This window comes from Cricetulus griseus, chromosome 8 (assembly GCF_003668045.3).
Source record: "Cricetulus griseus strain 17A/GY chromosome 8, alternate assembly CriGri-PICRH-1.0, whole genome shotgun sequence".
Classification (NCBI taxonomy): domain Eukaryota; kingdom Metazoa; phylum Chordata; class Mammalia; order Rodentia; family Cricetidae; genus Cricetulus; species Cricetulus griseus.
Genome location: NC_048601.1, coordinates 52,701,327 through 52,716,250, shown reverse-complemented (window position 1 = coordinate 52,716,250; position 14,924 = coordinate 52,701,327). Strand labels below are relative to the sequence as shown.

The 14,924-nt window shown below is 46.4% G+C and overlaps 1 protein-coding gene across 1 annotated transcript in view; it reads right to left on the bottom strand.

The window, feature by feature from the left end:
* Nup210 (nucleoporin 210) overlaps nt 1–6,280 on the bottom strand; it is a 92,241-nt gene extending 85,961 nt beyond the window's left edge. Inside the window, exon 1 of the mRNA XM_027428873.2 lies at nt 6,114–6,280. Coding sequence (XP_027284674.1) covers nt 6,114–6,280 — 167 coding nt within the window. The remainder of the gene's footprint in view (nt 1–6,113) is intronic.
* Nucleotides 6,281–14,924: the final 8,644 nt, after the last annotated feature.

The window sequence follows — 14,924 nt, the reverse complement described above, 5'->3', positions numbered from 1 at the left end:
AAGGAAGTCAGGCCATTGGGGGCACACCATTGGAGGAGATATTGGGACCCCAACACCTTCCTCTCACCCCCCCTTTTTACTTAATGGCTACCATGAAGGAAGCTGACCTTGACCCACTACCAACTCCCACCATGATGTCCTGCCCCACCGCAGGCCCAAACGATTTTTAGCCTGATCCTTCTGAAATCTGCACCAAAACAAAGTTTTCCCCTTTAAGTTGCTGATCTTAGTCATTTTCTCATCCTAATGGGCACCTGACACACCTACCATGGGGCCTCCCCATCACCTGACTCAGCGCAGTCATATCCAAGCTCCACCGTTGTCTTTTCGTTCTTTATTTTATGTGTATGAGTATTTTGACTGCTTGTATGTCCGGTACCACTTGTGTGCCAGAAAAGGGCATGTGATCCCCCAGAACTGTGAGCCTGCATGGTATGGTGGGTGCTTAGAATTGAACCACATCTTCTTGACTGCTGAGCCATCTCCCATTCACTTCCATTGTTTAAAAATTAATTCTCCTTTACTGAAAAGGTAATATAAAAGGAAACCCTACACACCACAGTAAATAAAACCCTGTTGGGCTTTCCAGAAAACCAGACGCAAAACATGTTCTTTACCTGGGGCCAGTGCTTCCCAGAGGCACTCAGAAGCAGGCAAGCACTCATGAGTGCTAAAAAGCGGGGGATATGAAGGGGGCAGTAATTTAGCAAATAAAACTTTTGGTTAATATGTTTTAAAAAAAAGAAAGAAAGAAAAGCAAATGGGAGGGCGGTTGGCAGAGGCTGAAGTAGGAGGAAGTGGGAGCTAGTATTTAACGGCTATGGAGTTTCAGTTTTACAAGACAGTTCTAGATAGATGTCAGGGTGCTCTCGTGCACTGAACAGAGCAAATAGTTGGGAGGCAAATTCTGTATTACATATTTTTTGTTGTTTTAAAATAAAAGGGGGAGCCAGGCGGTGGTGGCACACTCCTTTAGTCCCAGTATTTGGGAGATAGAAACAAGCAGATCTCTGTGAGTTCAAGGTCAGCCTGATCTACAGTGTGAGTTCCAGGACAGGGTCCAAAGCTACAGAGAAACCCTGTCTTGAAAAACCAACAAATAATAAATAAATAAATAAATAAATAAATAAATAAATAAATAAATAAGGGACTGGAGAGACACCTCAGTGGTTGAGAGCACTTACTGATCTTGCAGAGGACCCAGGTTCAGTTCTGAGTACCCGCATGGTGACTCACAACTGCCTTTAGCTCTCAGTTCCAGGAGATGTGACAATCTTCTGGCTTCCATGGACACCAGGCATGCATGTGGTGCACATACATATGCACAGGTAAATGCTGATACACATATAAGAAAATAAAATTTAAAAACTTATCAACATACTGATTCAAGAAAACCTTTACTTTAAGGAAGTCTGAAGGATCAAGAGTGGATTATGAGACATTAGGGGTGTGTTTCGGTGGTACAGTGAGTCCCTAGAATGTGTGTGGTCCTAGGTTCTGCTCCAGTACCACTAAATAAATAGTAAGGGAGAAAGACCTTTGTAAGGGTGCCACTGCTTCATCACCATGGCTGCATGAGACCCACTGGCACACATGTCCCAGATCTGTGGATGCCACTGCCTTTAAGAGAGCTCTCCCCTTTTTAGAACACAGGACAGAACCTGGGCAGGAGTCAGAGGAACCCAGAAACTCAGGGAGGTCAGGCCAGACAAGAATAATGGGGAAAAAACAAAGAAGGGACGGCGAAAGAGGCAAAGAGGGATGCGAAGGTGGTACTGATGGTCAACCCAGCCCGCCCTCTGCACATCCACAGCAATCACCTCTCACGAGTCTGCAGAGTAGAAGCCACCTCAGGGTCAAGCAAAATAGGGGAACCCCAAAAGGGAAGTGGAAGAAAACCACCCAGGCTCCAGGTCGACTCAAGTCAACAGACTTTCCAGAACCTCACTCCCATCGGTCTGGTACGGTGAGCACACAGAGCCACCTCTTAGAGTGCAGCCCCTCAGGAATCTCTGCAGCAGGCAGCTCTCAGGGGCTAGCGTGCACGGTGCTCAGAAAAGCAAGACCCTAGAGACTCAGGCTCAACGCCTGACCTGGCAACCCTTTTCCTGTTCACTAACCAAAGCCCACAAGGTCTCATGTGACCTGGGCCAGCCGACCTCAACCTCTCTAACCTCACCTTCTGATACCCTGTGAGAACCAGTTTTGTTTTTTTAATCAAAGGTTCTCACCTAAACAAGGGTCCATATTCCTGAACATCCTCCTTTCCCTTTTTGCCAGTTAGCCAATGAGGCTGTAAAGTCCATTCCCACCAATGAGATGAAACATTTGCCACCTATAAGATAAGCTGTTTTGTTGAATGAATTAGCCAGCTTCATTAGGGTTCTTGCATATACCCTTCTTTGCAAAAAAAAAAAAAAAAATCAACTTGCTGAATTACTTTCATTTTGTTCATGTGTTTTCCCATCACCCTAACCTCACCAAATGAACCTCTCTTCCAAGCCGCTCAATTCCAGGCTGGAACCCTTGCACTTGCTGTTCTCTCCAGTGAGAACTTACTCAAGGCTCAGCTGGACTCCAGGGAGGTGTTATCCAGAATACATGTCTCAGATTGCCATCTATTTCTTCCACAGGCCGTGTTCAAATGCTCTCACCGTCCAATTTTGAACAGGAAGTCAGGGTGTCACCCACACCTTCATTGTCACTCCTTCTTAAGCAGTGTCCAGTGCAGAGTAAAGTCACCATAATTTGTTCCCTAAGTGTGAAATGACTTCCTAACCCAGAACAAGCTCTGACTGGTCTGAGAACCCTTATTGCTAGCAGTTTGGGGAACAGAGGCAGGAGGCACAGCTTCCTACTGTCACCCTCGGTAGCCCAAGTACTTTCCTCAGATTTCTAGGGCCCTGACTTAGAAAAAATAGAGATTCGTGGCTTTAATACATAAAAGAATTTCAGAACCAGTCTGTCTATGAAGGGGAGGTGGGTTCGCCTTAGTTGGGATTTCTATTGCTGTGATAACTTGGTTTATTACTGATTTTTTAATCTTTAAAAAATCTTTCTAATTTATTTTATGGACATGGGTGTTTTACTTGCATGTATATGCCCCATGTGTGTACAGTGCCCTCAGAGGCCAGAAGAAAGCACCTGACCCTCTAGAACTGGAGTTACACAAAGTGGTGAGCCTCCATGACCACAGTGGTGATCCTCTAGAGCCATCTATCTCTTCAGCCCCCAGATACTTTAATATCTGGGGGCTGAATAATGAGCACAAAGTTTAAGAGAGACGTGCTCAGAGCAAAAAAACAAAACATCCCCAAGAGCATGGTAGTCACAAATAAGACAGACCCTAGTGTGTGTTCCAACTCATCAAGGGATAGTCACCTTTCTTTGTCTTTATAATAATCATATATATAGGAGCTAGAGAAATGGCTCAGCAATTAAGACACTTGTTGCTCTTGCAGAGGACCCAGCACCCACCTGACAGCTTATCACTTACAATCATCCATAACTCCAGTTCCAGGAGATTTGATGCCTGATACTGGCCTTCTCAGGCACCAGGCACACACATAAAATGGATGGGTGGATGGATGTAAGGATGGATGGATGGACGGACGGAAGGAAGGAAGGACCGTGTGTGAGTGTATGGTGTCCTACTTTAGTGGGACTTGCACACACATGCGCACATGCACGGGCTTAGTGCAGTCCAATTCCAGAGTCCCCAGACTTTACTTCATCCTCACCTCACTCCCCTGCCTAACCCACCCCACTTCCCAGCAGAGCAACTTCTTAATAAACCACAGAATTCAAAAGAAACCAGAATGAGCCTGAATTTGGGGCAAAGCTGAACAAGGGTAGGATTTCTTTCTTTTTTCCTCTCAATTCTCCAAAGTTTTTTGTTGTTGTTGTTGTGTTTTTGTTTGTTTTTTGTTTTGTTTTTGTGGGCATCATTTATAAGTGATACCTTTTAAAGGAACCAATAAAATAGCTTTGCAAATCACTTTCAATGCAAGATAGCTAAGCTAAATCATAACTTGTTATGTAGCAAGTTTGACTGGGTTCAAAAAGAAAGACGAAGGAGCCTGGCAAATTAGCCAAGGTTGCAGGCCCAGGTACCATTCAGTAGGCTGGAAGGCCTTCTGCTTCAGCACCATTGTCACTACGCTATGTGAGTGAGCTGCCACCCTTCCCTCTGGTCATTCCCTCAAACAGATACAGCAATATGGACCAGATGACCTCCCAGTTATGTGACGCAAATCAGGAAATAGGCATGGGTAGCATTGAAGCTACGGGCTCTAACATGCAGCAACTTCAGAGAACTTGGAGCTCAGCAGTGAATCCAGAGGATGAGCAACACCCCTAGGGCCTGGCATGGGTTAACTTCTCTTTGTTTTTCATTTCAGAGACTTGAAATGCTCCTGGATAAAGGGGCCATATCCTCCCAGATGGAGGTAACTGAAGGCATTAGTAAGTGATGGTATTCAGAATAACACTTCTGACTTGTACTTGATTGGCAGACCATCTTCCTGTGAAGTAAAGGGGAAACTGCAACCAAACACCTTCAAAGAAGACACTTAACTTAGTCTGAGCAGTCAACCACACCTTAGGATGAAAGCAACCAGACACTAAACACCCCAGAAGGTACTTAGCGTGCCTCTGATGCATCAGAGGTTTTGAATGCTTTTCCCAGTCCTCCTGAGTATATAAAAGTGTGCCAAGATCCACCAGCAGCCCTCAGGAGAGCACAGTTGGGAGAAAAGAAAGAAAAGGGTTGTTATTTTAGAAACAAAAGTATGACTACAGAACTTCACAGGAAGCAGTACACAAAGACATTCGAAGGGAATCACTTGGAGCCAGCTATTATAAATAGCCAGCTTCCTCTTTCTTGCCCATCTATCAAGCAGACAACTTCAACAAGAAACTGAGCATGTATCCTTCCAAAGTATTATTAACCACTGGTCTTCCCTCTCAAAACAAGGCCCCAGAGAGGGATAAAGCGCCTCCTCCTGGGTAACGCACTCTCCTCACTCCAAAATGCAATGGGACGACTGTTAATACTTCAGAGGCCAACTTAGAGAGACAGTCTCATAATCCAGACTGTCCTCAAACTGGCCACCCTCCTGCCTCAGCCTCCCCAGTGAAGGGATTACAGAGGTGCAGACTTAAAAAAAAAAAAAAAAAAAAAAGGTTTGAGAAGTACATGTTAACAGAATATATGTGGTTGTTCCTTATGCTGCGACTCTTTAATACTACCATGTTGTGGTGACCCTCAACCATAAAATTATTTTGTTACTACTTCATAACTAATTTTGCTATTGTTATGAATTCTAATGCAAATATCTGGTATGCAGGATATCTGATGTGCTACCCAGATGGGTCATGACCCACAAGTTGAAAACCACTGGCCTAGACAAATCCTTGAGGCAAAAAGGAGGCCAGCAGCCAAGTGTAGCCTGAGGGATGGGAGGGTGGGGGGCTGGCACTACCTAATTATCACTAGTGAGGTCTGGGTGTGTGTCAAGGGAGCGACCTGGTCACACCCAACTCAGCCTGTAACCAGAAGTTCTCCCCTCATCTGCCTAGCCAAACGCTGGATCACATCACCCTGCTGGGTCAGACCCTGGCCAGGTAATCAAGCCTACCCGACTCCACCAGCATCTCATTCCCTCGCCTCACACCAGAGCTGGGAAATAGACCCCTAGGTCCTTTCACCCAAGCCTTAAAGATCTTCTCAAAGTGCCCCCAACGGGTACGGTGTGCCTCCCACACACGCCTTGCATAGGTCTCCACAGACCCGCTTCCCACACCAGTTAGGCGCCAGGGGTGAGTCTGAAGTCTCCCACAGACTTCAGAGCCCTGGCTGTTGATGCTGGATTTCCTCAGGGCCCTGTCAGCAGGGGACCGAGACCACGTGCGGCGCCGCCCTCTGCAGCCGGCGATCCGAGCCTCCTCTTCCCGCGCAGCCCAGACACGAGTGGCCCGGACGCCATGCGCAGGCGGCGAGCGCGCGCGCCGCGGGGTCACGCGGGGCCTGCCGGAGCGAGCACGCCGCGCACCTGCGGCCCAGGCCCCCTCCCGCGCACCTGCCGCCTCCCGCCGGGGCCCGCGCGCCTCACCAGCGGTAACAGCCCTCAGAAGCTTCCAGAGTGAAGTTCACGCGCGTGGCCCGCGTGAAGGGCAGCAGCACTTTGGGGATGTTGAGCTTGGCAGCCACAGCGGAGCCCACTGCCTGCAGCAACAGCAGCGCCCAGAGCACCGGCTGCACCCGCGAGGCCCGCGCCATCCTCCCGGCCTCGCTAGCGCCCCGGCGCGCGCTCCCGCGCCCTCCACGGGCGCGCTCTGGGCAGCAGGTGGCTGCTGGGGGCGGGGCGAGCGTAGTGGGGGCGGGGCACTGGGGGGAAGCCGAGAGCGCGCGCTCCTGCTGGGCCCCTAGAGCGCGCCAAGTCCTGCGCGCTTTTTCGGCGCCCCGAGCCGGTTGCGCGTGGCCTCAGGCCGCCGCCGCCACCGCCGCCGCCGCGCGCGTGCGTCACTGGTCGCCGGTGCCAGCCATCCGGCCGGCTCGCTCTCATGCATACCGCCTAGTCTGGAGCCTCTGGCGGTGGAGCCAGACATCGCACCCAGACGGGCGACCCAGAACATTGTGGGTTGCCATGTGGAGTGCCCATTGACCCCCCTCATCCCGGGCCACACCAGCGGGAAGTCACCCACTGGAGCACCAACGGGCTCAAGGAGGTCTTGGGGTTCTCCAGGATCACTCCAACAGCAGGGCAACACTGGGGACTTTCCAAGGCAGTTACCTCAAAAGTCAGTTAGGGTGCAACGCTTGCCCTGAAGTAAAGCAGAGCCACCTGAGTTAAGCTGCAAGGCGAGCCTAAGTTCATCCAGAACTGGACAGAGCAGCGGGACTTGAAGGAAAAAGTGACAGGCTGACGCCACGAACAAGGATTTGGGGCTGCATTTTAGTCTGGCTGGGGAAGCCTTCTAAATTTTAGTCTGGAAAAGGAAGCCTCTGGAATGAACGCTAGCATCTCACTAGGTTTCTGAGAGGCCACCATTCCTGGTCTATACTAGTTATTTTTTTGTTTGTTTGTTTGGTTTGGTTTGCTTTTTTGTCAACTTGACACAAACTAGTGTCTTCTGGGAAAAGGACCCACATTTGAGAAAATGGCCTGTGGGCATGTTTATTGGCCATTTTTTTGATTAATGATTGATGTGGGAGGGCCCAACTCACTGTGGGCAATGCCACATCTGAGAAGGGGGAATAAGGAAGCAGTCTGAGCAAGCCAAAAGGCGCAAACCCATTAAGTTGCATTCCTCCATAGCCATAGCTTCAGTTCCATGGCTTCTCTCAATGATGGACTGTGGTTGGAATAGATAAGCCAAATTAACCCTTTCCTTCCCAAGTTGCCTTTGGCTGTGGTCTTCTTGCCCACGGAACTTTTGGATGGAAGGCGGGACTTGCATGGGGAGGGCACCCCCAGGGCCTGAGGACCCTGGACTAGGAATGTGGAAACAAGTGTGGTGAAGTCTGCCCCAGGATGTCTGTGCAAAGTCTTCCTGGGTGTTCTTGATTATGCTTTGTTGTTTTTAATTTCCAGTGCTGGAGATCACACACACAGCTTCACTCCTGAGCATTTCGTGGCCCACTTTAGAGCAGTTACTGGGATTAGGTGGCTAAAATTAAAGAGGCTCAAAGGAATTCAAAGTGAAAGATCCAGTCTTCCATCATCCAGTCCCCCACTGTCTTCCACACAGAATACATTAGTAAGTTTGAGGGTGCCTGGACCCCATACCAGAAAGGTAAATAAAATACATAAAAAGGGGCCTGGTGGGGCACATGGGGAACTTTAGTCTTTGGACCATTAGGTTCACAGGGCCCTGTGGTTCCAGCTCCCTGGTTATTAAGAAATCAGTAACAGATATACATCAGATAGATAGATAGATAGATAGATAGATAGATAGATAGATAGATGATAGTGTGGTAGTTTGAATGTAATTGGCCCCCATAATCTCATAGGGAGTAGTGTTATTAGGAGGTGTGGTCTGTTGGAGTGGAAGTGGTCTGGTTGGAGGAAGTGTGTCACTGTAGGGGCAGCTTTGAGGTTTCCCGTGCTCAGGATACCACCCAGTGTCTCAGTCAAACCTCTGTTGCCCTCAAGATGTAGAACTCTCAGCTACTTCTCCAGCACCACATGTCTGCCTGCATGCCACCGGGCTTCTCACCGTGACAATCATGGACTAAACCTCTGAAACTGTAAGCCAGCCCCAATTAAATGTTTTCCTTTTAAGAGTTGCTGTGGTCATGGTGTCTCTTCACAGCAATAGAAACCCTAACTAGGACAGACAGAAAGACAGATTGATAGTTGCATTTATTTATTTATTCATTTATTTATTTCTCTCTGTTTGTGTTTGTCTGCCATGTAAGGCACATAGAGGTCAGAGCTGGTTCTCATGTGGGAGCTGGTTCTCACCTTCCACCACGTGGGTCCAGGGGATGGAATTCAGGTCTTGCTTGATGGTAAGAGCTCTTACCCACTAAGCCATCTCCAGGACCCCAGTAATGGATATTTATGAGAACATTAAGACTATTATTGATGGTAACACATTAAAAAAAGATACATTGATTGCAGAGAAATGAGCACTGATGTTCATACAACCCTGTAGATAAAGTGATTCATAGTTTAAGCCCAAACTGGAAGCAGCACAGAAGTCCTTGGATGAATGAGTACACTGTGGCATGCTCGTGATATATATAAAATGAATGTGTTGTTGGCATGTATAACAACTCCAGTGGATTTCCAGAGAACTGTACTGGGTGAAAAAAAAAATCTTAAGGTAACTGGGGCTGGAGAGATGGCTTAGCAGTTACAAGCTCTTGTTCTTGCAGAGAGCCCAGATTTAGTTCCCATCACCCACATGACAATTCACAACTGTGTGTAACTCCAGTGCAGGGGATCCAGCACCCTCTTCTGTGTGAAGGTCAGAGATCCATTAACAGAAGTCAAGTCTCTGCTTTTACTATGTTGGTCCTGGGGATGGAACTGATGTAATCGGAGTTGGCCACAAGTGCCAGACTCACTGAGCCATGTTGCTGGCCCTCTCATACAGTCTTCTTGAAATGACAAAGTTTAGCAAGGGCAAACAGAGGAATGATGATTGCCAGGGTGGAGTGCGACTGTCAAAGGCAACGTGACTGTTTTCAGGGGGATGGGAAAGTTAGGTATCTTGACCTCACTCAGGACAACTCCCTGGTTTTATAAGATGGAGAAACAGGTACTGTATAGGAGACTTCTCTACTATTTCTTAAAACTCTACACGAATCAACAGAGAGGCAGGGAGGAAGTGAGAGTGTAGTTTAATCTGGGCTTGTGGATCCTACCAATGATCCCAGGATTGTGATTTCTATAAAAACATATAAAAACCCTGTTATTCAAACAGTAAACCCAGTGGGCACACTTGCTGACTGTGTGTTCCCCAGGTAATCAGGATATTTTCCTAGCTCAAAACAACCAGTGATTATCAGTAAATATTTGATAATTTATCTTTTACATTGTACACCCCCCCTCTTCCCAGAGTTTTGGTCATTTGCAAATCTAGTAAGGAATTCTGTCTGGTGCCCATGGGTGAAGAGCTTTGCCGCCTTCTATGTCTCCGCTCCCTCCCACTGATTCATCTGAGATCTCAGAAGTCACCCTAAGCAGGTCCTGTGGCCCTTAGCACTAAGCCCCAGGGACAAGAGAAAAACAGATTGTGTGTGGACACATTGTCAACCTGATAAATAAAATAAGAAAATATTTCCTGAAACTTGTCATCCGGTTCCTCCCAAACTTCTGTCATTTATTTAACACCCTAAAAAAAATTTTTTTTACAATATCTGAGTACCACCTGCACTGTTATTTCCCACTTGTCTTTGAATAGAAGTGTTTACATCTATTTGTTTAAGAAGCGGGCTTTGCTGCCTCTCTAAATAGAAAACCAGGACCAGCTGCCAAAATATTAGCAGCCATGAAATAAATAGAGGAAACAAAGGGATGCCCTGATATCCAGATCATGATTGCTGCAGGAGTTCAGATCCAAGGCCTGCCCTAGGCTGTCACATGGAGATGCCAAGCCAGGGTCAGGAGCCACAGGGCCAACCTGGGCCTTTGTCTAGGGCACTGAAGGACTGGGAGGAAAAGTCTCACACAGCTAACTTTTTCCTTTGGGGTGTTGTCATATTGGAGGGTACCCACCGTCTTTTTGTAATATTTCAGTACTTTTGAAAAATCATTTTATAAGTGGAGTCACAACTGGTGGCAGAATAGTATAAGAAGGCCTGAGGACCTTAAGCTTCATGACTGTCCAGTGCTGTGGCACCTACCTCAACCCTGGGTCAATCCCACTCCCCCAGCAGCGACTTTTCTGTTTTGATACAGAGGATGAAGACAGTGGTGACTCCATCTGGACTTCACTGTGAGTCTAACAGACAAGGGCTCCCTCTGTATAAACTATCACAATATTGCTGTCACACCTAAAAAATTAACAGCAATACATTAATCATCAAATGTACATATAGAGCTAGGCATGGCAGTGCACACCTTTAAAAAGCCCAGCAGTTGGGAGACAGAGGCAGAAAGATCTCTGTGAGTTCAATGCCAGGCAGTATTGCATAGACATTCTGTGTCAAGTAAATAAATACACATCTAGAGGTCCAGAGAGATGGTTCAGCAAGTAGATACCTGCTACCAATCCGACAACCTGAGTTCAACTTCCAGGACCCATGAGATGAAAAGAAAGAACAGACTCCCACAGTTGTCTTCTGACCACCACCTGAGTAGTAGCATGTGTTTACTAAACACATACACATGCAAATTAGATAGAAATAAACTCAAGTGTCCAACTGTCTCATAAATCCTCTTTTTAAAAAATGATTTATTTTTAAAAGTCAGGATTGTGCCAGATATGGTAGAACATGTCTATAATACCAACACTTGGAAGGCTGAGGCAGGAGGATTGCTGTAAGTTTGAGGCCAGGCTGGGATACACAATAAATGCCAGAATAGCCCATGGGTACGTAGCAAGACCCTGTCTATAAAAAATTTGATAAACAGAAAAGGGATTGGCAGTGTGGGTTTGTAGCCTGTAGTCCCACCTACTCAGGGAGCAACAGAGGTGTTTGGGAATCTTTCTCTTTGGCCAAGTGCCTTCTAGAACTCTGCATGCAGAAGATAATGGCAGCACCTAATTAGGGAAAGTGCTTTCTCATTGCTGCCCAGGGTTGCTCCTCCCCACTGCACTTACTCACTGAAGGGTGTTTTACCCAAGTGGCCCCATCCCCCTCTGCCAGGATTAATCAACCTGGCAGCACATGGAGTCCAGTAAAGGGCCTGGGCTGTCTGTTTGCTCTTTGGCAAGTCAAGACTTAGGAGAACTTTGTGGAAAGTGTTGCACCAAGGAGGAGAGGTACAACAAGACATGAGATCTCAATGTGAGATCTCTATCCTCTCTCTCTCTCTCTCTCTCTCTCTCTCTCTCTCTCTCTCTCTCTCTCTCGCCTACAGTGCTGCAGCTGGCACCCAGGACTTACTCACAGGATTGAAGGTGACAAGATCTTGACTCTGAGCACAGGCTTAGTCAAGATCCTTCCTTTGTGAACTGAAGCTCCCAGGAGGAAGCTTCATCTTCACACTGAAACCTTCTGCAAGGCTCATGAACTGATTAAAACTTCAATGATTGTGGAGAGGTTAAAATGTTGCTGGTACTACAACTAATTACTACTTATCTTGGCTATCTTTAGCCCATTAAGTAGCTGGGGGGTGGTGGCGCACGCCTTTAATCCCAGCACTCGGGAGGCAGAGGCAGGCGGATTTCTGTGAGTTCAAGACCAACCTGGTCTACAAGAGCTAGTTCCAGGACAGCCTCCAAAACCACAGAGAAACCGTGTCTCGAAAAAAACCAAACAAACAAAAGTAGCCATTTGTTTGCACACCTCTGTGTCAGACCTAGTCTCCTGTGACTAACAGATAAAAACTTCTGGAGGAAGAATCAACTTAACAAAATCATAGTTTCCACCAACTAGAGGCTTTAGCATCCAAGGCCAATAGCAGAGGTCTCGACACTTTGCTGTATACACCTACCTAATGTTTCTGTCAATGTATTTTAAAAGTATTTTTGTTTAATGGTATTCCTTGTTATGTTCCTCTAAAATCTTCATGAAACTGCTTTCACATTGGAACATGGAATTTGGGGTGACCTAAATCTGTGATCTAGTAATAGCCACTCATATTTAGCTCCCAAATAAAACATCTCTAATTCCCCTTTGAGGCAAGAGTTATGTTTTTGAGTCAACAGATCTAAATGTTCAGCATGCCAGAAAGTGCCATATTTTCAGAGCCCTTCTCTCTGGAACCCAATGGTAGAGAGCTAAAAAAAAAAAAAAATACACTGAAGAAATTAGTGGCTGTGTAAACTACAAGGGGGGAATCCAAATGGCTCCTGCCCAGAAGAGCTCTTGCTCTCATCCTTGCCGGTAAACAGAGAAAAATATCAACTCTAGGCAAAGACCAGCTCTAGACAAAGACCAGGGACAGCTCACATGCTAACAGAAGAGTGAAGTGGTCCTGTCAGTTTGGAGAGCTTTCTGTTGTACATGTCCGCAAGCCTTTACTGAAAATATCTTTGACAGCTGTGCGTCCTTATTTATTTAGTTTGGTTTAAAAGACAAATGGTGTAATGCTGTTTTCACATTTCTACTCCCAATGGCAGCTTGCTAGTGTCAGCACGTTGGTCTTGACATGTCAACAGTAAAGGTCCAGTGAGAGAAAACTAGTTCCTTCTGGTTATGTGGATGAAATCTCTGGCCTGGATGGGGACCTAATATTACAAGCTACCCAATCCATACACACATTAGTCTAGCTGGACAGGTCCATCACCGGGCCAATGGACAATTCCTAGGGTTGTAGGGTTGCCTTAAGCCATGCTAAAGAGGTAGGAGGAATAATGATCCTTTTAATGACAAAATGCGTTTTTCCTTCCCAGAATTTCTGCTCTTAGAACAGTCCCTTCAGCCACCATGAAGTTAGGCTGGGTTTGACTGTCTAAATTTCTTTCTGATGCCAGCTCAGGGCCCAAGTATGCTTTGTGGGTCTTTTGGCTTTCTCACTGTGACTCTGAAGCCCCTCTCCTGTGTTGCTGCTGGTCTGCTGAGGGGTTGGATTCCATACTGGCTTAACTCAGATGCTCTGACTTTTCTCCTTCTCTCCTCCATCCTCCTCCGCTGGATGGACGCTAGGTGTTACAGCTTGCCTTCCTGGGATTTCTCATTTAAACTCCAAAAAGAAAGGATCTTCTTGGAATAAGCTTTGGCCTTGCTTGACTTTCAAACACTTCCTGACTTTAAATTCTTTAATTCAACTCGAAAAACCAAATCCATTCCTACACCCAAGGTGCATCGGTCTTTCTGCCTTGGAACATGAGTCTTTGCACTAGATGAAATCAGTAGAGTGTGAATGCACTCAGCTTGGTTCGGGCCACTTTTCCCTGTAAAGCAAGAATACCGCACATTTATAGAACAGTGGCTTCAGAGCTTCTTTGACGTCAGGATTGTGGAGACAGATCCTGAACTGTATACAATAAGTGTGAACATGAATATGAATAAACTCCAGCAATTCACATCCTAACCAAATTCCTTAGAGTAGCCAGGTTTGAATCTTTTAGTACAATCCAAAATGAAACACAGTTCATATCGACAAACACTTAAGTGAGATATTTAAAAAGTTTAAAAAATATAGTTAATATGGTTTTTTTTAAATTGTCATTTGGTACAGGATCTTGCTATGTTGCCCAGGATGAACTCACAATCCTCCTGCCTCAGCTTCCCAAATGCTGGGATTATGAGCATGCATCACCAAGCCTCACTGTAAAATAGTTTAATGGAAATTCTGATACATGCTGCAACATGGATGATTCCTGAACACGGTCTGCTCCGTGAAAGAAAACAATTTGAGAAGGGATGGTTACCACATGAACTGGTGAGTGTGAAATGTCCAGAATGAGCAAAAACTCGGAGGCAAGAGGGAGATGGGTAGCTTGGAGCTGGGGATGGTGGGAGCAGGTTGGGGAGTAGGGAGTGGTAACTAATGGTTACAGACTTGAAGGGCGAAGTTACAATGCACGAAATATATCTTCTTAAGACTGTAAAATAAGCCGTGCGGTGGTAGCACACGCCTTTAATCCCAGAACTTGGGAGACAGAGGCAGGAGGATCTCTGTGAGTTCGAGACCAGCCTGGTCTATAAGAGCTAGTTCCAAGACTGTAAAATAACCAGTAAGGATGCCCAGGACACAGCCTGAAAGGACAGTTGTAATACCTTCACACATTCATAGTTCACACAAGTGATCATGACTGTGAACAAGCTGAAGAATCTTCATTTTTCTCCATCAGAGAATGGGTAATTAAAGCATGGAGTAATAGTCAAGACATACAAAAGTACACAAGGGTTCAAACTGGATCAAATCTATAGGTCAATGTGGTTAGATCTTAAAGCCACAGGTAGCATTGTGTGCTAAAAGCATATTGTGAGACACAGTGTGGTGGTGCATGCCTTTATTCCCTGCACTCAGGAGGAGGAGGAGGAGGCAGGTGGATCTCTTTAAGTTCAAGGCCAGCCTGGTTGTTTTAGATAGATTTTTCCATTGTTGTGATAAAACATCATGACAATAAACAACTTGGGGAGGAAAGGGGTTATTTTGTTTACACTTACACATCTCACAGACCATCATCAAAGGAAGTCAGGGCAGGAACTCAAGGCAGGAACCTGGAGGCAGAAACTGAAGCAGAGCTGAAGCTGCTTACTAGCTTGCTCTCTACGGTCTGCTGTCAACCTTCCTCTTCCTCCTCCTCTTCCTCCTGTTCCTGTTCCTCCTCCTCCTCTTCCTCCCCTTTATCCT